We start from the raw sequence: 20,744 nt of genomic DNA, 5'->3' as shown, positions 1-20,744 counted from the left end.
CTGTGTACGGGACCGTCCAGCTCATCCGTACATAGTGACCCCTCATTTCATGATACTATAATATAATCATTGTCATCGAGCATCATTCGTGGAGTACTCGGATGAGCGGCAGCATGCCATATCGACTGATTCGGGCATCCCAGTCATCGTGGAATCACGTTCGAGAGTCCATTAGGCGATGCGAGACTAGACAGCGACGTCCCACTTCGGGCTGCATAATTGACTACTCACAGAGTTCACACAACAGAGAGGAAGTATCTTCTATATTTCGTGGTCTCGAGAAATCGATGTCTTTTTTTTTACAGGAAGGTTCGCCGACATGAGGGTCATCTTACACCCCGAGAGGGCCGCTGAATAATTTAAAACGATAAGGATGCAACTCTCCGTAAATTTCACGTCCTGTTATACAATCGATCTCATGATCTATGGATCGGCTTGACCGGAAGGAGGGAGGGCTAGGCTCTCCGTGGTCGCAGGTGCCGCTTGAGGACCCGGCTGCTGCTGCTGCTGTTGTTGTGCATGTTGCTGTTGTTGCTGCTGCTGCTGCTGCTGTTGTTGATGCTGCTGTTGTTTGATGCTGCTGATGCTGCTGCTGCAGTTGTTGTTGTTGCTGCTGCTGCTGTTGCTGCAGCTGCTGATGCTGTTGTTGTTGCTGTTGGGTCGGTACTCCCTGAGGCGACATCTGCGGCATGTTTCCCGGGTGAAGCTGAGGGTGAGGCTGCATATGATGAGGCATGCCTGGATGGGGAGGACCTTGCATTGAATGAAGTTGATGCGGATAAGCTCCGTACGGGGAATGCATTACGGTTCCTGGAGGAGGACCATATTGATGATGGGGAGGCATATGGGGCGGGTATCCCTGATGGTAGGGGTTTTGCAGGTGCTGAGGGTGGCCCTGTAAGTGGGGTGGCAAGCCCGCTTGCATGTGATGACCCGGATGCCCTTGAGGCGCTTGATGGGGACCTGCATGTTGTCCTGGATGTCCCTGTGAGACTGGGATTTGCCCTGATTGTGCCTGTGGGGATTGAACCGGTGGTGTGGGACCTTGAGACGATACAGGTGGGTGTCCCTGAGGATGTGCAATGACTCCAGGATGACCTTGAGGAGGGGGCAAGGAGCCAAGATGAGTTTGGGGCGAAGGCGCCGAACCAGGATGTGCCTGCGGGGATGGAGTTTGGCCGGGATGGGCTTGGGGTGATGGAGGCGGTCCAGGATGGGTTTGCGGAGACGGTGCTGAACCAGGATGGCTCTGTGGTGAAGGAGCTGCGCCCGGATGGGGCTGACCTTGGTGAATAGCGCTAGGATGTCCCGGATGTCCGCTGAAAGCGCTGTGGTGTCCCGGTGACGGGGCTGGGGAAGGGTGCGGAGTATTCGGGTGGTGACCCTGTGGCGGGGGAGGAGGAGGCGGAGGAGGAATGGATCCAGGATGTCCTTGGGGAGCGGGGGCGCTTCCCTGGAGATTCGGCGGACCACTCATATGCCCTTGCGGAGGAGGTCCGGGAGCTGGATGGCCCTGCGGAGATGGATTTGAACCCGGATGGGATTGAGGAGTCGGACCCGCACCTTGATGACTCTGATGAGCTTGTGGTCCACCAGGATGAGTTGGGGGTGTTTGTTGTTGCTGCTGTTGTTGTTGCATCGCTCCTTGGATACCGTGAGGGGGCCCAGCCGTCAGATGCCCCTGGGGAGCTTGAAGAACGCCCGGATGATTCTGGGAGGCTGGCAAGGCGCCCGGATGTCCCTGGGAATGCTGAAGCGCGCTCAAATGACTCACGGGGACTTGCACGACGCCCGGCATCGTGCCTGGATGAGTTTGGTGCGGCGGCATTTGGCCCGGATGAATTTGAGACGGTAGCGTCACTGGGTGTCCCTGAGGGTGCTGAATGGTTGTGGGATGGCCTTGGGAGGATTGTATTGCTCCAGGGTGTGCTTGAGACGAGGGTGCGGACCCCATGTGACTGGGCATTTGCTGACCCGGGCCTGGGTGTCCCATGTGACCAAGCGGATGCGAGACGGGACCTGGAAGTCCCGGACTGGGTGCAACTCCTGGATGTCCCTGAGGCGGAGCGTTCCCTGGATGTCCTTGCGGCGGAGCATTCCCTGGATGTCCTTGCGGCGGGGCATTACCCGGATGTCCTTGCGGCGGGGCATTTCCCGGATGTCCTTGCGGCGGGGCATTTCCCGGATGACCTTGCGGCGGGGCATTTCCCGGATGACCTTGCGGCGGGGCATGTGTCTGGGGCGACGGTGCGCTGCCTGGGTGTCCTTGCGCAGGAGCTCCGCTCGGAGGACCCTGAGGTGGAGCACTCCCGGCGGGTGGCTGGCTTGCCGCGGCATTGCTCGCGAGACCTTGCGCAGATGGTGCTACACCTGGCTGACTTTGGGGTGAGGGGGACGCACCGGGATGAGCTTGCTGAGCTCCATGAATTGCCGGATGGCTTTGTGGGGGCTGACCCCCTGAGTGGCCTTGCGGGGGCGTCCCTTGATGTCCTTGCAGAGGCTGAAGGTTACCTCCGACCTGTGACGTGGGTATGACTCCGGAGTGTCCGGGAACTGCCTGAACTACCCCTGTATGAGCCTGCGACGTCGGAATCATGCCGGGATGAGGTACTTGGACCACACCTTGAGCCACCGGAATCCCCATAGGATGATTTTGTGGACCCGGGACGAGGTTGGGACCTCCTGGCGCTGCCTGCCCAGGCATCCCAGGGGTGACCTGACCTTGGGCGTAATGCGGAAAGCCGGGATGCCCTTGAGCGATCGGTGGATGCTCTTGGGAATGTCCGGGGGCACCCGCGTGCTGATACTGCACCAAATGGGGCGTCTGAGGGGACGGCTGGTACTGCGCAGACGTCGCATGGGGAAATTGCGCTTGAGAGGGGGGCTGCGCTGAGCTCGGTTGCTGGGCAGCTTGAGCTGCGCCAGTTTGCTCGTTATTCGTCGACTCGTTTGACGGATTCGGCGGGGATTGGGATGTCGGTACCGCCACAGCCGCACTCGGAGCCGCGGACTCGTCCTGGAAAGCCAAAAGGTTAAATGAGTACCAGCCGCGTCGTACATTCACCGTCGAATGTCCAGCTGTGTCATGGGAGCACTCATCATACCATAGGAGTTGGCTCTGCGGGAGCGTTTGATCCGGGAGGCGTAGGGGTCTTGCCTCCTGTCTCCATTTTCTCGGCGAGCTGCTCGGGAGTCTTTTCACTCTCAGGTGGAGCCGCTTCTGTCGGAGGATTTTCATTGGCCTTTACCTTTTCCTTCTCTGCCGCTGCTGCTGCTGCGGCGGCCGCGGCAGCTGCTGCAGCTGCCTCTGTGACAATAGAAAATAGGAAACTTTAGTCGACTGCGCGTCGGTTGAGCCACATGATGTACTAGAATGAAGTGCGAGCTTACCTCCATTAGGAAAGTGCGTTCAGTGGTTTCTCATAAATCAACTCTCAAGCAACGACATGCAAAATGTATTTTGAGGATTAATAGGGTTTTCAACCGAGTTCGAAGGCCTCTTGATACGACAACTCTCGATCAAATCTTATTTCCCGCGGTACTTTTCACAGTAACGATTCGTGCAGATCTCCATCTCGTCTCTCGAGATCGGATCAAACACAGATTCCGAGCTAGGTAGCCGTTTCAGTGTCTCAATCAAAAATCTAGCCATCACTCAAGCTCGGAAAATAACAATTGCGTAACATATTTTGTTAGATTATTGTGTTATTGATTGATTAATCAAGAAAATCATCACCAGTCTTTGATTCGCATATGTACAGGCATCTTATGAGCGACATGCTTCGAAAACTGCGCTACCGAACGCATTCATGATTGTCATCCTGTCCTGGCTACTTCCATGCATCGATCTCTCATGAGGACAATCCGTACCCTTTTCGGCGCGTTCCTTCGCTTCTCTTTCCTTGTCGAGCTCAGCTTGTTTCGCCTCCTCTTCTGCACGGATGGCATCCTCCTTTTGTTTTTCCTTCAAAGCTTCCAGAGCTCGGTCGACCATTTTCTGATACGCCTCTTGATCAACAGCTTTCACTGTTCGCTGGAATTGAGCAAATTTAACTGTGAGTTCATTCTGGATACTTGCTCAGGAGTAGATGAGGAAAATTTACGCAAGATCGCTCGTGCTCGGATCGGGTCCTCACAAATACTTGGATCGGCGCCCTTCGATCCAGAGGTTCGTTGACATTCAAGAGCTGAACGGAACCTCGAGGTCGTTTACCTTTTTGAGCTCGTTATTGAAGACTTCGCTGGCCTCCATGAATTTCTGCTTCTTTGCACTGAATTTCTCTTCTATTTGTTGAAGTTCGGTCTCGAGTTTCTCTTGATGCATTGTTAGAGACTGAACCTGCCGCTTCAGAACGGCCATGCGCTGCGTTGTCACGACGGATCTGGAGATACTCGGTGGTAAGCTCGGAAAATCGAATACTGCTTCGAATCTCAGTGTATTTTCGCCACAGGAGAAACTCTCCGACATGCGCCGTCCGATTTGAATCCCACTCACCGAACGTCGGGGACCACAGCATCGGAGAAAATTTCGTGAATGAGGCGATGATTCCGCATGTATCTCGAAGCAGCCAGGTGTTTCACCGATAACTCGTCCGTGTCATCGTCGTCTTCAGCCGGTTGTATCGAAACCTTGTTGGCATCCTTCGAAGAGTACTGCAGAAACGATTATCGCTTTAAGATTCATGGTCAGAATCAGCCATCCCATGAGCCATCCATGATTTCGCCGGCTAGAGAACTCGGATATTCGTGTCGTCAGTATTTGCGACGATCTTGTGGAATTTCAGTGACGATCTGTCCTTACCCCGCCCCGACCTAGCTTCTCGTTTTGTTCACGCTCCTCGGCCGCTTGTTGGGCACGGACTTTGTTGGCAACGTAGCTCTGATAAGCGGGGGAGCTGTGATAGTTCTTGAGATTCTCATTGTACTCCGCTTTCTCCTGCTCGTAGTCATCGATGTACACCTGTTTGCTCTCCTCTGGAAGCTCCTTCCACATCTGACCGATGAGCTTGCCGACGTCCCATAACTTCATGTCAGGGTTCTGAGCCTTCACTTGGTCCCATACTTTTCTCGAGTACCTCAGGTAGGGCATCAAGGGCTTCTCGGGGGGCTTCGGAGCTTTAGGAACTCGTGAATCAACCTGGAAATTTATTCTCTGCGTGATGTATTCGGCTATCTATCCAAATGGTATACTCGTGAGAGATTATGCACTCTTATAAGTCGGTGAGTGTCGAACGAGAGCGCTGACCACGGAAAAACCGCGTCCGAGAAGCTAGCGAATCGAGCCACTGACCTGTGTGGCGGCTCTCGTGCCGACTTTCAGGGGAATAAACTGCGAATGACCATGGCCCGTATTCACAAAAGGACTGCCCCCCATCGTCACGGGTCTCGAACTCTGCCGCTCTGTAACAAATATGTCAGATGAGAGGATGTTCTTCTGCGATTAGCCACTGGAAGCGCGAGGAGCTTATCACATTTATGGTAGGAAATAGCTCGTCGTCGAAGTTCAAGAGCTGCTCGCTTCGACGCGAAGTTGTTCAACTCACGCTGCATTTGAACATTCTGACTCATTAGGTACTGCTGCTGGCGGAACGGAGGAAGGGCCATCGTGTTTTCGCACGGGTCGTCTCCGTATACGAGCACAAATCACAAAAGTCTCCGTTATAATACCGGCAGATCCTCGACAGTATTGTTTGGCGTCACCGTGCTGCCGATGATGATCTTGCCTGAGATGGTGTTACAACAAAGAATAACATGGAGGCGCCGGTACCGCGCGCGCCTTCTCCCCCTTCGAATTCGAGAGGAGCCTATCGCGAGTCGTCTGCTGAGAACTATTTCGGCGCCAATCCTTCAAACGGCTTGGACAACGGGAGGAGAGCGAGCTCACGAAACGAAACGAATGCACGAAACAATGCACGGAAAAACTTCGGAATTCCGAAAGACTCCGGAAATCACAGCTTCATGGAGATTCTCATGTGATGCCACTGCCGAATGCTCTTGAGATACCATGCTGATACTTCGGAGTCGGTATCTGACAGACATTCGAGATCATCCGCATTACGCGAACCCAATCGGAATGCTATCATGGGTCCGAAAAATCGTTCAACCTGATGGGCCCGATCCGCATGCGGGAGTCTCCCGAGGCTGCTGGTTCCCAGTTATCCTGTCTCTTCTTTCGACCCTCGCTCCACGATTCGCGGGATGCTCATCCGGGAATACTAGATAAAGCCCACGCATACTCACTCGAATTTCGAGATCGGAGTCAGAATGTACAGGGTTGGACTTTTATACACGGGTTTATTCTCTATGTATTTACAATATGAACAAATAAATATATGCATCGCTGAATCTACTCTCTGTAACCGTAATTAGCTCACGACGCTACGAGGATCAACTTTCTTGCACTCCAGCAGGCGCTCCTCGGTATCCTCCGCCCTCCGCTTTAGCGTGACCTTCTGTCTTCAGACTCCTCCCGTAACCGTGTCCGCCGATGAGACCGAGCCCCCCGAAATCACCGCCGTAGCCTCCACCGTAGCCTCCGCCATAAACTCCGCCGTGACCTCCGCCATAACCTCCGCCGTTGCCACCTCCGAAACCGCCATCGTAAGCGCCAACCAAGTTTCCTCCATAGCCTGATCCGAGGGTCTCTACGCCTTTAGCGAAGCTGTTCCCATAAGCTCCGCCGTAACCGGCACCCAAGTTTCCTCCGTAGCCTCCTCCGTAGGCTCCGTGTCCCAGACCGAGTCCGTGTCCGTAAGAACCGCCCAATCCACCGAGTCCGCCTCCGAAGCCTCCACTGTGGACAGGCTTGTGCGGTACGGGCAGAACCGAATGTTCGTGATGGTGATTATGAATGTGAACTTGGCCAGGTCCTCCGCTGCAAGACACGCATCGATAAATATCTTCGACTTTCACGATCCACCGCGACAATCTCGGTCACGGAGTCAATCACTCGAAGTTCTTATGGATACTCACTGTGCTCCGCCGAAGCCACCGTAACCTCCCTTATGCTTATTGAAATGAGAAGCGACAGCGGCTCCTGTCAGAAACCCTCCGGCAAATCCAGTTGCACCAGCGGCACCGGCAACGACACCTGGAACGAAGCCGTTCTGGAAATCGTGGTCGAGCATGCTTCAATTTGCAAGAGCTCAGAGTCTTCCATCGATGTCAACTCACCGCCGGCAGCGAGTTTTTTCTTCACTATTTTCCCAGCATCGATCACGTTCAAACACATTGCCACGCACAGAACGACCCAGAGGGTTGACGTCGATCGATTCATATTGAGCTTGTTTCTGGCCACTTCTGTTGTGTTTGTCTATGTCAAATACTTACATCTGGCGAATCAACCGCCTTTTAAAGCCCCAGCCTTCATGGCGAAGAAACCCTTGCCAAGCGGGTTTCCCCCACGGTATCCGATTCGCATCTTTCGCTGAAAGCTTCTGTGGTGGTCAAGGTTCGATCGGGGAAGCCCAGATACGTAGCATTCAAAGCTACTAGGATTGCTCTTCCGAAGTGATCGTATTGTGAAACTGAAAAAAAAAGTCACTCTAGCGAAGAATGATATCAATCAAGCACGACATGTAACTGTTGGAAAACTCCGGACTCGAGGGAAATAAATCAAAACACCTCCCACCACAGTAAGCCGCTAGATGACCTTCCTTGAACCTGTGCTGGCCATCGTCAGAAGAGGAGCGGTAGGCGAGCTGACACTCCGTTGGGTGTTGGGTCCCGTGTCTATCGGGTTCATTCAAGATGGTGGTGAGTACTGACGTCGTGGCATTGAAGTCGAAGCTTTTGTGGACTACGCCCGTTTCGTAATAGCATGGAATACCGTTATCAGCCCCATCAATAACCAGATTTTTCTGCAGTCCTTACAAGGGACTCATTTCAAATCTACCAAACGGAATAAACCGCATCAGAAAACTCGTCGATGAATGATTCAATGAGATGCTCATTTATTGATAAGTTATCGAGCAAGAGCTTCAGATTGAATTCGTCGCGCGAATGAGCCTCCTTCTGCCCCCTCCCACCGCTCTAAAGTGCTCGAGCTGTTATTCTCCTATATGGAGCATCGCGTGGCATCCCCTTTCGGGTCTGTAATAATTCGACCACCAGCGAGTTGCGGTCAGAGTCTAGACACCTCTGTGAAAGCACTCTAAAGAGCTCGGCGGAGAGGCTCATCATCAGCGACGGGCGTAATTGACAAAATCTAAAGCAGCGGCGTGATCTCGACCGTGAATGAGATCATAGTCGAGGCCTTTCTCACAAGGATATGATTTTCTTCCGAATCATATTCACGATCCATGACGTGAGTTGAGCCCGTCGTCCATCTCTATTGGGTGTCCGATGAGTGGATCTCGATTTCGAGACAACGTGGCTCGCTTGAGCGATATGATCGATCCTCGAGGTCGACGAGATGATTTTCGGCTTCTTGTACAGATCGGATGCGACCCACATCATTCTCCCCAAGCCCGGAGCTCAAGGGATCCACTGCTGAATTTGCGATCGAACGTTCGAGAAGTCTATCTGCTCTTTGTCGGGGAATATGCAAGGCAGGCTCTCAATGATCGGATCGAGAACCGAGGCCAGGAGCGAGGCGATGAACTTCGCTCCATCGACATTGAAGTGAAGACCGTCCAGCATCAACGATCGCCAATCCTGCAGGAGAATATGGATCTTAAGTTCCTAAACAACTCCTCACGAGCGGTTGAAGACTAACTCAGAACTCACATCTCTGGCCTTCATAGCAGCACAGACATCCACCAGCAGAGTCCCATTACGAGAAGCAACTTCCGCGCAACGTCGAGCGTAATCCTCGCACAAATCTTCTCCGCGACCCACTTGGCTCTCCAAGACACCATCCTTAGCTTTGTGGGCGACCCAAGCCTTGTGATCGTACTTCGGAGGGGTCAGGAGGACCACCCTCTCTCTGGGTATTCCGACGGTCTACGAGCGGAAGAATGGCACTCTCAGTGCTGTGAATTCCAATCCCGGGGAGCCTCGGCTCGTTGCAAGAATTCAGGTTTTGGGTTCCAGGAAACAGCCAATCGGCGGATCGCCTTTCCAGGACGAGGGCTCGGAAGCTCGACTCACCGCGGCGTGATTCATTATGGACTTCAAATTCGACTCATAGTCGTCCAACGGGACATGCTGTGGGGCTTGCGGAACGCAGCAGTCGTTGGCACCGAACCAGATGAGCATGACGTAGGGAGCTGGAGCTCCTTTTGGGAGGAGTCTCGGCAAGAGGCAAGTAGCCTGCTCGGAATTGTAAGCGCTGAATCCTCTGTTCAGCACGTCCACTTTCCTGTTGATTACGAGCTTCCAATTTAGGATAATATATTGAAATCATATAGGGGCCGTCAGAAGCGGAGTCGGGGACATCTTCTGCAGGGAGAAGCATGGGTGGGAAAGAGAAGCCTAAGACTCAGCTCCCGTATATGATTTCACTGACACCGGCACCGACACTGAACGTCGCCATTCGACCTCAGATTCTGATCGGTCTGAACCGCGAGCCCTGAGATCCCACCTCTGATATCTGGATGCCAACATGGCACCCCAGCAACCGTCCTCGGTATTGAAGGAACGCTGAAAGAAATAATTCGAATGCTTACAGGGACTTTGTGCAATCGAATCCACGTATCCCAGATTGGAAACTTCATGTATCCTCCTCATCAGCCAATTTCGACATCTTCTCGCACGCTTCGTATGTGGAGAAGTTCTCGCTTGAGGAGAAATAGGCTCAAGCAAGCCTCTAGCTTCGTACCTGGGTCAATGAATCGCCGAAGCAAAACAATGCTGGGAAATCCACGCGTGACATTCTCAGAGCCGACCGGAAAATTCTCGCGGTAGGACCGCACATAAGCCGGGTCTCCGGAATATGAAGTGAGACGGATGTATAAGCACAAAAATCAGCGAAAGTATGCGGCGCTCCAGATCGAAGAGTACTATGGCCATGAACATCAGCTGTTCGAGTGTTTTCGAACGGAAATTCCCCCTCTCCCATCCTGGCTCAAGGCTCCGCGCGAAAAGTTCCCCGGGCTGGATTCGCCTGACAGGGCCGATCCCGATTACCTCTGATCTCATTCAGGATCCTACGGTCGACCTGCGCACGCACCTCAATCCGTCAGGGAATTCGAGGATGCTTACGTTTCCTTTCAGGAAACTAGCGAGCAACACGACTTGAAAATTGAAACATGGCACAGGTAGAATTACGTGGGGGAACCTCTCCTCACTCCTCCGTGCATGGAAACTTTTCAGATGATCGTCGGGAGAAGCATGGGAACTTCTCTCTGCGGAGGGTTTCCGGAGTTGATCGCTCGACGCAATTTCCACCGACTTCCGGAAGCTTGTTCCTCCCTCAGCACGTGCTCCCCGAGATTGAGGGAAGAAACAGAGAGCAAAGCGAGAAAAAAACGAAATCTTGCGATGAATCCTTTCATTCGGTCCTCTGGACATTTATTCCGCATATCGGACGCGAGTGTTCCATCGTGCTCGGGAAATGATCAGAATAGGATGTATGTGTGGCCAGAGCTCTTACAGGTAATCCGCAGGTCTGATATTGTCGAGGTGACCTCCTGGAGGAGCTCGAATCCCGTACATATACGGAAGAGAGATTCCTCTCCACAAATTCAGATGCCGCTCACCCTGGCAGCGAAACTCGCGCGACTGTGATTCCGGAACAAGCTTTGAGATCCTTACACAGTCTCCCGTTTTTTCCCCCAGCATTGCGCCCGCTCAACTGTGCGGAGGCCATTTGATCGCCAGAAGACGTATGCATACAGGACAAGACGAGCCACATGATAGGTGGTGATCTCCCCCGATTCGGGCGACACGCTCACACCGATGCAATTACCTGCTTCTCATTGCTCATGTCTGGACATTTAAGCATGGCTGTTTCCTCAGACTGATCTCACGTCGTCTATCCGGGACTAGTTGACCGCTGTAAACTTCTTTTCCGTAAGCAGTGGCGTCTGAAGCATTTTTCTTATATGGGGGCTAGCTCATGGGGATTCAAGCCCCTTATCCCCCCCCCAGCGGACGCGCCTGTCCGTAAGACTACTAAATTGGTTGCCTTGGTGTCAAGAGAAAGCCAGCATCTCGCGGAACTTAGGCAGATTTTCCGGAGTGAGCGATTTCGCCAGCCGACGAAGCCTCGCTTCCAGCCAAGTGTTGGACGGAGAGTTCACGAGGTACCCAGGTACCATGCCCATCAGCTCCCGGCTCAATGTCACAAGTCCTGACTCGTCGCTTTTCGAGTAGAACACTTTCCTCAGAACTCTGGCGGTCAGACTATCCACGTTTATGACACCGATGTGGAATATTTTGCCCGACTCATTGAAAGTGTCGGTCCATGCGAAGTAAATCGCTCCACCGACGTCGTAGAAGCGGAAGTGCGACTCTTCATAGACCCCCTTCGAAGACGTGGATGAATCCCGGGCTCTCCACTCGCGAGCGTCGCCGCGTTTGAATCTGGGAAATCGGAATTCGTGTATGTTTACTCTTCCTCTGATATCATAGGCCAAAGAGCGATTGTGAGTCTGATCTGCGTTTCGGACTGACGCCAAAATTTCTCGGACAGTCCTCCCTTGAACTCACTTGTTCGAGTACTCCGTCTCGAATAGAGAAGAAATTTCGGATAGTTCGCATATGTTTGCTTTTCCGGCTTCAGATGTTTTGAAGTGATTGCTCACGAGGTCGAAAACTCGAATCACGTCCTTCTGTCTGTAACGTGGAGCTTTTGCGTAACACAACGCATAAATGAAAACCAGAGAGCCTCTCACAATCATGTCCACACAATGCACTTGTAAATCATCTTCGGCAATCATGTGTTTTCGCATTTTTCCGGTTCCTGAATCGACGACTACGAATGAGTCTTTAGTGAGAATCAGAATCTCATCGCCGTGGAGTGTCGCGACGACGATATCGACGATCTCGGTCGGTATGGGAACTTCATTGAACGTTTTGTTGATTTGAGGCAGAGCTTCGAAGTATCCCAGTCGGTGTCTCCTCTTATTTTTTTCTCCAGAATTGCGAAGCTGAGAATCAGGCGGGAACCGTCAACGCTAAGGCGCTTATCACTAATCTCTTGCTTGAAGTTGAAGGGGATTCTGCGGTGGGGCAACCGTATAAGGTCATTGTCGTCACTCAGAGAAAAGCCCTGCAGGTTGATGTTGGTCGATGGGAATACTTCGTCTTTGACGTTCGCGTACATTGTGCTCCCGATGGTGACCTGAAAACGTTCGGGGCTGCCCTCAGTCAGTATGATGTCGCTATGCTTCACCAAGGGATCGGAGATGGGATTTCGTTCACGCGATACCGGACCATTTCGAAACTCTCCGGGAGCTCCAGCTTGTCAAAGTCGGTGTTCAGTTTGAGCTTCGCATAAGCATGGGCTTTCTCTTGACGGTTGAGGCGGGAACCGTTGAGTATCAATACGGACTTGCCTTGGGGTAGCCTGCAATTACTTGACTTCAGCGGAAGAAAGCTCGTCTCCGCCGACGTCGGATAATCTTCTTTGCAGCGCCGAGCGCCATTATCTAGGAAAATCTTGGGATAAGATTCCGGGTCTCAACCTTTTCTCTATCCAGAGCACATATGCCTGAGGCGCCAAGCATCGCTTAGTCAATTGCGCGATTGGAAAATCTATGTCGATGGAATCATCAAGGAGTCTGATCCTGGCGAGGTTCGGTATTCGGCTCGCTTCAGCGCCGGACGCCGACAGAAAATCCTCAATCTATTCGAAGAAGAAGATTTCCCGCATGAGCTATCTTCAGTTATTCGAACCTGAGATGTGACATGTGATCCGAGACCTTTTGATTACCTTCTGTATCTCGGAGAGATGGAGTTGAGGGAAGCGGAGCTCGTTCAAGAGTTGCATTGATTCCTCGATCGGGGGCTTGGTCAAAGCCAGGTACCGCAAGACCAATTCAGCGATCTTGGAGGATAGTTTCTGATTTAGAACTATTTCCAGGTAGCTCATGGAAAGCATAATTTCTTCGGATTCTGGGAGTACAGATGTTTTGTTTGCCTCACTTCAGTTTCAGATTCAGCGACCGCTCCATGTTCCAGAACGCCTTTCACTAGTGAAATCGGAGCGGATTCCAGGAGAGTCGTGGGGAACTTTGGCGAGCATATGCATTCGCTGAATTCTTGAACAACCTTCGTTTCGAAACAGGTTATGCCGAACTCTTTGCCTTCAACGAGAGAAATTCACTTCCCTTGAATCGGAAGTGAGGCTGATTTTCCAAATGGAGGATGTTAACAAGATAATCGAATCGAAGCTTTCAATTTTAAAGTATCTAGGAGCGAGGCGAAGTATTCACTAACCCAAGTTGAAGAGCAAGATAGCACTCTGTCGCTGAAAATCGAAAGCTTGGTCGATACCATCCACCAGACTGCCGAGCTTGAAACGAACGGCGTGCGTCAAGGCTTTCCGTAGCGTCGTGATATCATCGATTTCCAGTTTACCCTTATACATATAGTTCAAGAGTAGAACAGTGTCCTCCTTCGGCACATCCTGGATCGAGTGGAAGCATACCCGAATGAGAAAAGCTCAGACGTGTAAGATAACTCCGGCTGACCGAATTCTGTCAGAATCATGGAAGCAGTATTCGCTCTTGAATTCACGGCAAACCTTGATAGCGATGTCTGACATCCCGTTCTTGAAAAGGGCGCCGTAATGAGCAAGCATGTTCTTGTTGACACCGCCGACGTTCTTTTTCTTCTTACCGCTCGCTGAAGCGCGGAAGAGGATTAGGAACCTGTTTAAATCTTACTTACAAGGATCCATAAGTTCCTCACTCATATTGCGTCAGAGCTCACCTTCTTCGATAGCTTCCACCACCGAATCGAAGCCTTGCGTCTCACATGTCTGGATGATCATCCTCTTACCCAATGAATGGGGAGATCCCGTGAACTTCATCAACGGGTGCTCCGATCTCCGCTCTTCTACCAGAACCTCACCCGGAATCTTCACGTAAGGACTCAAACCCGGGGGCGCCATCTCACCGAAGTTCGGAATATGACTCGAGGAGAGTCCAGAGTCTCTGATGAGTGGAGCGCTGCACTGTTTTTGTCAAAGTCGTGATTCGACGAGCTTCGAAGCTTCGTTGGTCTTCGAGATCTTCCCGAGTCCCGGGTCCCGAGTTTGTATTTCGGGATGGAACCCTCGCCGAATTTTTCCGGGCAAAGCACGCGCTTCAGGTGTTCCTGCGACGAGGGCGACACGGAACACACTCGATCGGTGATGAGATCAGTCTTCTCGAGACTAGGGACCACCGTCGCAGATGAGAGCTTAAACTCTGACCTCGCCAAAGTGAGCGGCAAGAAGGTTGAGCCCGGCATGATGAATACTGTCGCGATTCACGGCCTTCCCCACGGCTATGAGCTGTTCGTCTGATCTCGTATCCTTGGCCTATCTCGCATAGGTACTTGCCGTAAGCATGAATGGATACGTCAATGATCAGAGGAAATGAGCCACCTCGCGGGGCGAGATGCATCACGAGACGGTGATGGTTCCGAATACCGTGACAAACGAAATCCGAGCAGAGAATCTCTTCGGGGTCCCTCGACGCTCGGGATAAGCGGGCCCTCTCGAAATACGTAGTGTGACCGTCGGTCAAATCTCTCTCTATCACGTGACGAGCCTTCCGCTTGAGATGCTTCCCCACCACGACACACCGGCTCTGTCGATAACGCGCTTAGAGTTTCCGAACGATTTCCAGACTTCGGCCTCGAGCGCTTTTTACGAAATATGCCAAGAGCTTCTCCCTCGCCAACAAAGTGACGTCACATGACCATAGACAGCATTTGAATCCATCCGGAAGGACTCGGTAGAATCCTGATCCTGAATCCAACGAGTTTTTCCTGCGCAGGAAGGTCTCCAGAATCCACGATCAATTCTTGGACTTCTGAGCAGATAGAAGTCGTCAAGAGGGAGAGAGGGGATTGTTCCGGGAGAAACTCTACATAGAAGTTCTTGAGAGGGTGTGTGTGCGCGACGGAAAGGATCGATGCAGCGTTTCATCGAGTTAGCTCTTCTGGTCCTGTGGAGCTTGCGGCTGCTGCTCGTGATCCATTTTCACCCCTGCCTCGCCAACACTATTCAAACCCGATTCCGAATGGGAAAGCACAATAGGAAGTCTCCTTTTCAGAAAGAAATCAAATTCATCATATGTTTCTTGCTGCTGTCCACCTTTATGAAACTGCCTCCATATCCTATTGGTGACGAGCGCTGGATCTGGGTGTCCGAGGAGCGCTCCCAAATGCCATCGACTTTGCCGGTCGATTGGTCGGGAAGGAGGTTTCTGCGCCGGCATCGCTCGCACAACTTCCACCTGCTCCAACAGTCGGAATACGAAGGGAATCGATCGGGGATATCGACGAGTCCCTCGAATAAAATTTAGGTTCTTGCCGCAGTGCTCCCCAACGCCCTTGATATTTTTGGCAATAGTTTATTTATGGCCTGCCTCTCCAAGACATGGATCTTCAAGCATCTTTGTTCTGCCGGGCCTGCAGGAAGGACGCAATGAGTCTCCGAGCCTCGAAATCTAGTCCGAGCTTGGTTGATGTAGGGTGAAAAATCCAACTCACTCAGCGCTGATGTGAGGTTGGCGTACCCGTGAGACGACGTCGACCTCATCGATCGTCCACGACCGCCCTGCTAGAGTCGATTGATCCATCGACTGTTTCCTCGAGCTGCTGAGGAGCCAGACTTCGAGGAGCGGCGTCTCAATGAGGAACCGGCGAGATCTCAAAGTGTTTCCAGTGACTGGTCGCGGGTTGCGCTTGATTTGCGCGATTCACATTTCCCCCAAGCGATCCCTCGGTAATGGGACTTCTAGGTGGCGGTTCGCGCGGAATTATTCCAGTTTTCCAAATCTTTTGGAATCATGCACCGTCGGATATCCATGATGCGTCCGTCTTAGAACTCTTCACTTCGATCCACGTATCGAACTTCATGAATCGAATTCACCAGCCGAAATCATCGGAAATGCTCGAGCATGGGGAAGCGGCCCCGCCGGAAGAGCTGCGTGGTCGTTAAGGGATGAATCGAAGCCGCGGGTCGGAGCTCAGGGCTCAAGATCTTCCAGAAAGGGAACTGCAGCTGCTTGGGGAAGCTGACCGAAAGCCCAGAGGCTTGACCTAATTCAGAAACGTGTATCCATTGACCTGAGTACATCGGGAGTGCCCGGGCACTCGGCAGCCCTGACCTCAATTCTTTGCGCCGCCCGTATGGATCCTACAGCGGTGGTCGAAGCGACAAAATTGAACGAACGGTCGGTTCCGGGTTACATCGATGATTATTATCGGAGAATCTTTATTAACACCAGAGAATGCTTCTCCTTGATCATGTACAAATATACAGTGCGTTTTTCGATTGCAGCTCAATTCTGCGACCGATTCAAGCGGGGTGAAGGGAATAATTCGATTTCTCGTCGAGGTTGCTTCGCGTAGCTCATGATTTCAGAAATACTCGAGGCAAGGAATCGATCGAATAGGTGGCGAGAACGGAAAGATCACTGTCGACGGGGTTTAAAGCTTGCGGCCTTCCGATTGCAGATTTTATCCCATTAAGGCGTATTTTAAAGTTAGCGTTCTCTCAGAGCCGCAGCCGCAGTGCGATGTTGAACTGGCAAATAAAGTTTGAACTCGGCGGGCAGCTCATCCTCCGAGTACAGTCTATCAGCGAAATAGACACGTCGGATCCGGCAGTTCGCGTGAATTTGAACCCGCAGCGTTTGTACGTAATTCGTTCCATAGGCGCGCCTGGTGAAATCCGCCAAATTGAACTGAATTTGGTTCCAGCCCTCGTCCAAACGCATCGGCATCGTACAGATGAAAGGTTTGACGCGCGTCGTGCTCTGGAAGTTGCTCGCCCGGAACCTGTTGAGGAGAAGAGGAGCCCATGGCTAGTATCGCTACGGTCATCGCACGGAGGAGTCGACATCATCCAGCTGACATATGATTACGAAATATTCGGTGATGCTTCTCTTCATCGATCTCGATCGCATCGAACTCGGCTGCTCTATCTCGCTGGCTCACCTTCGCCTGATGTTCTTATCATCCAGTATTTGAACCTCGAACGTGAAGTACTTCTTCAGGTTCTTGATTATCAGTATGATGAAGGGGAGACGGATTCCGAGGGTCTCTCGAGGATCAGCTGGGCACGTTATAAACGCTGTGCTCACATTACTGCCCATCACCTCGAGTACAAGGGACTGAATGTCGTTGTCCGTTATCCGTTTGATGTGACCATTTCGAACTTTTTTATCCCAAATCTGCAGAGGCTTCGATCCGAGGCTGTACAGAATCGAGAGGAAGCCACTTTGGAAGGTATTTTTGAACATACCGCCACGTGCCTCCATTTCGTGTCGTTCACAATCTTGTTATTTAGGGACCGTTTTAGCTCTCGTTGGCAAGGAATGAGGTTCGCACAATCAAACTTCTGAGACAGGAACCCGTGAAGGAGTTCACCTCGTATCCGAGATCGGCTCACAACTATGGTGTGTGAGGGATTTGAGTGCCGTCCGATGCGGCTCCGAATGTTTACATCTGGTTGTCATGGAGATGAGAAAGGGAGAAACATTTGGAATGAGGGCGAGGAATTAATACGCGCACTCTGCGGCGATATCGTACATTGTATCTTTTTCCCTACGCCTCCTGATACTTCCCGGTTGGGAATTACGAACGAGCTCGAGGGATGAGGATGGGGAAACCTGGTGAATTCGGGACCCGGGCGGTTTCTTCCGCGTCGCACCGCGTGCAGTGGCATCCTCCGGCTCGATAAGAGAACCTCTGGAAGCGAGACGGACCGCTAAGAATATGTATTATGTATTTTTTATACATGCTCAGTTGTTTCCTAGTTTCGCTAACAGAGAGTTTCTTTCGCTCCCCTTGTCTGAGCTGAGTCCATCCTCGGAGAGGCCGTCGACTGGGGCGTAGCTGAAAGTAAGCGATGATCGAATCGTCGATTAGGGCCCGCGATAAATGCGATCCAGCTGAAGAGAGAGAATCCGGTACGGGGGAATTTCCGAGGGTCGTGTTCTTCCACTCGGAAGTTCCATCGAACCTGAATAGAGAAACCCTCAGGACTACGAGACGCGAAGGAAAATTCGACTTCTCATTGCTGAAGAATCCGGGAATCTCCTCTGGTTGCTCCTCCAGGGAGAGAACTCCATCTGTCCCCTAATCAAAGGTCTCGGAGCCGCCAGTTAAATTCTGCCTGCATCCGTTCCCCGGATATCAGGAGGGCAGTGCGATAATTCAGGGTTAAGGCGGGGGGGCCTCCGGGAAACGAGAGAAGCTTTCCGGAACCCCGCGAACACCAGGACGGCGGCACCTTTCCGCGACGGACTCAATTGTCGGTAATCAACAATCACTCCGCTTCCCTGAGTTTCATCCCATCTGAGTGAGGAACATCGCCTGATTCGACTCCCTGCAGAAATGCGTATAGCTCCGGCCATGCCCCGAGAGTCGTGCTCAGTTTCCGTTGGGATTACTCTCTCCCTTCGAGAGCAACAAACAGAATTGGCGCCAAAACTTTTGCGGAGCCTCCTCCTTTGGCCGCCGCCGGCAAGCGTACAGACGACATCTGGGTTGGTTGAAAGGCGCGAGCGGGCACCACCAACCAGCGTACCTTTAACAGTGGTGTGGCGCCACAATTTTCAAGAAAGCAAGTGACTCGATCGTTCAGATCCCGAGCGCATAAACACTTCTACTCGGAGTCGAGCAGAAAGCTCCTTTGGTCGAGGTGAACATGAACGAAGATCCGAGCGGGAACCCGCAGGTTATACTCACGCCAAAACGGTAAGCGATGTCCCTTAAGGAAACCGCCGGAGCCCCACTCCTTTCAAATCGCATGTCTATCTCGGATTCCGTCTAGAGTCTGTTGAGACCCAATTAGTGCGTAAGTGCGCTAACACGGAAGTCCTGGCGCGAGTTCACGCCTGGACAAGCTCGATGAAGATCAGTGACGCAAGGCGACGGCTCATCTCGTGCAGGAAGAAGCTTAAAAATGAACTCTCTCGTCGCAACACCCTCGATATTATAACCTATCCGGGAACCGAGCTTTGGGAATAAGGGCTCTTTCTCGAAACTTCTTATCGAAGGTCATCGATGACCGCTTAGATTGCTCGTCGGATGTTTACGCGCCAACTCCATGAGTCTTCATCGATGAGGAGGCCGCTAACGGACGTCGCTGAATCTCGCACTCCTTGCTCCGTGTGTTTATCTCTACACACTCTGAATAAGTAAACCGGTTCCGCCATCGGAATCTGCTGAAACCCCGTCCCAGCGAGGGCTATCGGTCTCACCCTTCCGTAGGATACGACTGTGCTGAGACTACAACACCTGTTACGTATTACAGACCCGTCTTGGCCGCCCTCAATGAAGTCTCTCCAAGCTTCACACCCTCCCCTTCACCCTCCTCGAAATTCTCGCGGGGGAGACCGCGCCTGGATGCGATAACCTCACTCATCCGCGAAGGCTCAACATCACCCTGTCAGATAAAGTGCGATGTATGCAATCGGGTTTTCCCTCGGGGAAAGAGTCTTCAAGCTCATCTTAGAACTCATACCGGCGAGAAACCCTACAAGTGTGACTATCCGGATTGTGCGAAAAAGTTTGCGCAGAGTGGACAGCTGAAGACCCATCAGAGACTTCACACCGGCGAGAAACCGTTCAAATGCTCAGCGGAAAACTGTCGGAACCGTTTTACGCACGCGAATCGGCATTGTAACTCCCATCAGTTCGCGCCTTTGGTGAGAGATGAAAGCGGGATGGAAATTTGTGAAAACACCGAAAACAAGTCTCAAGAAGTTGTGGAATGGCTGGAACGATACAGAGCCCAGAAACGGAGACCGAAAAGAGTTTTGAGGAACGAGTTCGACCAGATGGCGCCCCCGTCTCCGGAGAGCGCGTGCGGAGCTTCGATAGCGCCTCTGGAACTGCCGACTCAGAGAGAAAGTTTCGACGAACCGAAATTCTTCCTCGAGGACGTACCGCTCCGACCTCTGCAGCCGTCGACACCGCGCTCGCCGCACGTTGGATCTCCGAGGGTTTTGTCCCTTGTAAACACAACGCTCCTCATGTCGCCGCAGGCGAACAAGCCCCGGGCCCTCCCCGTCTCGCCTTCATCGTCGTCGGTGCTTTCGCCGTCCTTGCCTCGATCGAACGAGTCGTCTCCATTCTTGACCCCGACGTCTCCCTTGGCCCGCCGTCAGCCGACTACTCCAAAATCCTCGTTTACGCCACCCCCGGCGAAGAGATATCTGAGGGACATCGCAAGAACTCGTCTAGAAGGAGCGATGGCGCTAGTCGAGCTCAGTATCTCCCCCAGATCTCCTCGGCCCCCAGTCTTAATTAATGAGCCGTTAGACCTCACCAAGAGTTGATTTTCATAGCGAGATGACTGCATAAGAGCAATATTATATATACATTCATATTTATCATTTGGTAGGCTGGATAGAGTACTTTTTGACAATCTGTCCTCTCGGAATTTATGTATACCTATAGACCTATTTAGTTCTAAAATCGATTTGTGACCCTCGCCCCCAATAAAATGGATAGCGTTTAAGTCAGCGATGCACCCACTCATTCATGCTCGGATTTGGTTAATACTCCCCGCAGCTCGTATTAGCGTAGTCGTACCCGGTAGAGGCCTTCGGGGCCACCAGAGGTAACGGATACTTTCAGCCGAGAGCTCTGAAATTCTTCCCGGATAAGAATAAAGGGCGTAGGGACCGATA

At 52.2% G+C, this 20,744-nt stretch overlaps 7 protein-coding genes across 7 annotated transcripts; 1 reads left to right on the top strand and 6 right to left on the bottom strand.

Moving 5' to 3' along the window:
• Positions 1–249: 249 nt before the first annotated feature.
• LOC108864320 (ataxin-8-like) lies at positions 250–884 on the bottom strand. Its single transcript, XM_018639717.1, has 2 exons — positions 610–884; positions 250–572 (listed from the first exon to the last, which is right to left on the bottom strand). Exons 1-2 carry the CDS (start codon positions 842–844, stop codon positions 424–426), a joined length of 384 nt encoding a protein of 127 aa, XP_018495233.1. The 5' UTR covers positions 845–884; the 3' UTR covers positions 250–423.
• A 589-nt stretch (positions 885–1,473) lies between these two features.
• On the bottom strand, positions 1,474–3,170 carry LOC108864309 (proline-rich protein 2-like). The gene is made up of 3 exons (XM_029111589.1): positions 3,105–3,170; positions 1,775–3,016; positions 1,474–1,644 (listed from the first exon to the last, which is right to left on the bottom strand). The coding sequence occupies exons 1-3, from the start codon at positions 3,168–3,170 to the stop codon at positions 1,474–1,476; spliced, it is 1,479 nt and encodes a 492-aa protein (XP_028967422.1).
• A 404-nt stretch (positions 3,171–3,574) lies between these two features.
• LOC100898842 (SWI/SNF-related matrix-associated actin-dependent regulator of chromatin subfamily E member 1) lies at positions 3,575–5,723 on the bottom strand. Its single transcript, XM_003743734.2, has 6 exons — positions 5,544–5,723; positions 5,291–5,400; positions 4,802–5,137; positions 4,496–4,653; positions 4,214–4,382; positions 3,575–4,033 (listed from the first exon to the last, which is right to left on the bottom strand). The coding sequence occupies exons 1-6, from the start codon at positions 5,602–5,604 to the stop codon at positions 3,767–3,769; spliced, it is 1,101 nt and encodes a 366-aa protein (XP_003743782.1). The 5' UTR covers positions 5,605–5,723; the 3' UTR covers positions 3,575–3,766.
• Positions 5,724–6,359: 636 nt separating this feature from the next.
• LOC100908509 (glycine-rich protein 5) lies at positions 6,360–7,310 on the bottom strand. The gene is made up of 3 exons (XM_003743795.2): positions 7,174–7,310; positions 6,973–7,090; positions 6,360–6,874 (listed from the first exon to the last, which is right to left on the bottom strand). The coding sequence occupies exons 1-3, from the start codon at positions 7,274–7,276 to the stop codon at positions 6,388–6,390; spliced, it is 708 nt and encodes a 235-aa protein (XP_003743843.2). The 5' UTR covers positions 7,277–7,310; the 3' UTR covers positions 6,360–6,387.
• A 637-nt stretch (positions 7,311–7,947) lies between these two features.
• On the bottom strand, positions 7,948–9,964 carry LOC100908365 (isoamyl acetate-hydrolyzing esterase 1 homolog). The gene is made up of 5 exons (XM_003743794.2): positions 9,761–9,964; positions 9,524–9,582; positions 9,091–9,301; positions 8,728–8,943; positions 7,948–8,655 (listed from the first exon to the last, which is right to left on the bottom strand). The coding sequence occupies exons 1-5, from the start codon at positions 9,854–9,856 to the stop codon at positions 8,476–8,478; spliced, it is 762 nt and encodes a 253-aa protein (XP_003743842.1). The 5' UTR covers positions 9,857–9,964; the 3' UTR covers positions 7,948–8,475.
• Positions 9,965–16,562: 6,598 nt separating this feature from the next.
• Positions 16,563–17,542, bottom strand: Bug22 (cilia- and flagella-associated protein 20). The gene is made up of 2 exons (XM_003743735.2): positions 17,041–17,542; positions 16,563–16,881 (listed from the first exon to the last, which is right to left on the bottom strand). The coding sequence occupies exons 1-2, from the start codon at positions 17,361–17,363 to the stop codon at positions 16,587–16,589; spliced, it is 618 nt and encodes a 205-aa protein (XP_003743783.1). The 5' UTR covers positions 17,364–17,542; the 3' UTR covers positions 16,563–16,586.
• Positions 17,543–18,584: 1,042 nt separating this feature from the next.
• LOC100908224 (metal regulatory transcription factor 1) lies at positions 18,585–20,572 on the top strand. Its single transcript, XM_003743793.2, has 2 exons — positions 18,585–18,804; positions 19,364–20,572. Exons 1-2 carry the CDS (start codon positions 18,755–18,757, stop codon positions 20,388–20,390), a joined length of 1,077 nt encoding a protein of 358 aa, XP_003743841.1. The 5' UTR covers positions 18,585–18,754; the 3' UTR covers positions 20,391–20,572.
• The last annotated feature ends 172 nt before the right edge of the window (positions 20,573–20,744 follow it).

This window comes from Galendromus occidentalis, unplaced genomic scaffold, assembly GCF_000255335.2.
Source record: "Galendromus occidentalis unplaced genomic scaffold, Mocc_1.1 scf7180000077451, whole genome shotgun sequence".
Classification (NCBI taxonomy): domain Eukaryota; kingdom Metazoa; phylum Arthropoda; class Arachnida; order Mesostigmata; family Phytoseiidae; genus Galendromus; species Galendromus occidentalis.
This window is presented reverse-complemented; position numbering and strand designations above follow the sequence as displayed.

Bases quoted from the DNA above. Each gene is read 5' to 3' on its own strand.
- LOC108864320 (XM_018639717.1), bottom strand. From the start codon at position 844: ATGCCTCCCCATCATCAATATGGTCCTCCTCCAGGAACCGTAATGCAT. The intron at 573-609 runs AACAACAACAAC...TCAGCAGCATCA, and splicing joins GCAGCAACAGCAGCAGCAGC to AACAACAGCAGCATCAACAA.
- LOC108864309 (XM_029111589.1), bottom strand. From the start codon at position 3,170: ATGGAGACAGGAGGCAAGACCCCTACGCCTCCCGGATCAAACGCTCCC. The intron at 3,017-3,104 runs GTATGATGAGTG...TTGGCTTTCCAG, and splicing joins CCGCAGAGCCAACTCCTATG to GACGAGTCCGCGGCTCCGAG. The intron at 1,645-1,774 runs GTGAGTCATTTG...ACGGTATCCAAG, and splicing joins CGGGCGTCGTGCAAGTCCCC to GAGCGATGCAACAACAACAG.
- LOC100898842 (XM_003743734.2), bottom strand. From the start codon at position 5,604: ATGGCCCTTCCTCCGTTCCGCCAGCAGCAGTACCTAATGAGTCAGAAT. The intron at 5,138-5,290 runs GTCAGTGGCTCG...ATAAATTTCCAG, and splicing joins GCACGAGAGCCGCCACACAG to GTTGATTCACGAGTTCCTAA. The intron at 4,654-4,801 runs GTAAGGACAGAT...TCGTTTCTGCAG, and splicing joins AGAAGCTAGGTCGGGGCGGG to TACTCTTCGAAGGATGCCAA.
- LOC100908509 (XM_003743795.2), bottom strand. From the start codon at position 7,276: ATGAATCGATCGACGTCAACCCTCTGGGTCGTTCTGTGCGTGGCAATG. The intron at 7,091-7,173 runs GTGAGTTGACAT...GCTTCGTTCCAG, and splicing joins GAAAAAACTCGCTGCCGGCG to GTGTCGTTGCCGGTGCCGCT. The intron at 6,875-6,972 runs GTGAGTATCCAT...CGTGTCTTGCAG, and splicing joins GGTGGCTTCGGCGGAGCACA to CGGAGGACCTGGCCAAGTTC.
- LOC100908365 (XM_003743794.2), bottom strand. From the start codon at position 9,856: ATGTGCGGTCCTACCGCGAGAATTTTCCGGTCGGCTCTGAGAATGTCA. The intron at 9,583-9,760 runs GTACGAAGCTAG...TATTTCTTTCAG, and splicing joins TCGGCGATTCATTGACCCAG to CGTTCCTTCAATACCGAGGA. The intron at 8,944-9,090 runs GTGAGTCGAGCT...TTCCGCTCGTAG, and splicing joins CCATAATGAATCACGCCGCG to ACCGTCGGAATACCCAGAGA.
- Bug22 (XM_003743735.2), bottom strand. From the start codon at position 17,363: ATGGAGGCACGTGGCGGTATGTTCAAAAATACCTTCCAAAGTGGCTTC. The intron at 16,882-17,040 runs GTGAGCCAGCGA...TCTCCTCAACAG, and splicing joins GATAAGAACATCAGGCGAAG to GTTCCGGGCGAGCAACTTCC.
- LOC100908224 (XM_003743793.2), top strand. From the start codon at position 18,755: ATGAACGAAGATCCGAGCGGGAACCCGCAGGTTATACTCACGCCAAAA. The intron at 18,805-19,363 runs GTAAGCGATGTC...TACGTATTACAG, and splicing joins GTTATACTCACGCCAAAACG to ACCCGTCTTGGCCGCCCTCA.